The sequence below is a fragment of the Penaeus monodon genome, chromosome 34, assembly GCF_015228065.2.
Source record: "Penaeus monodon isolate SGIC_2016 chromosome 34, NSTDA_Pmon_1, whole genome shotgun sequence".
NCBI classification, from domain to species: domain Eukaryota; kingdom Metazoa; phylum Arthropoda; class Malacostraca; order Decapoda; family Penaeidae; genus Penaeus; species Penaeus monodon.
The window spans coordinates 19469382-19469588 of NC_051419.1; the positions used below are offsets into that span (position 1 = coordinate 19469382).

The 207-nt window shown below is 55.1% G+C and overlaps 1 protein-coding gene across 1 annotated transcript in view; it reads right to left on the reverse strand.

Annotated features, from left to right (window-relative positions):
* LOC119594630 (follistatin-related protein 5-like) overlaps positions 1-207 on the reverse strand; it is a gene marked incomplete at both ends in the record, with an annotated part of 70881 nt that overhangs the window by 10489 nt on the left and 60185 nt on the right. The window contains 1 exon segment of the mRNA XM_037943680.1: positions 71-168. Coding sequence (XP_037799608.1) covers positions 71-168 — 98 coding nt within the window.

The following is a 207-nucleotide window of genomic DNA, read 5'->3' on the forward strand; positions in this document are numbered from 1 at the left end:
GAGGAAAACAATAAGGGAATTCGAACCGAAGATCCGAATTCTCGAACCCCCGAATAGAAGATTAAATCACCTTTGGGAAGGGTTCTCCAGTGGCCCGGCAGTTCATGATGGCTTCCTCTCCCGGGCGTAAACTCTGGATGTGGGGGGTGACCTGCACTGTGGGTACGGCTGGGGGGAGGGGGGGGAGAGAAAGGATTAAAGGCCGGT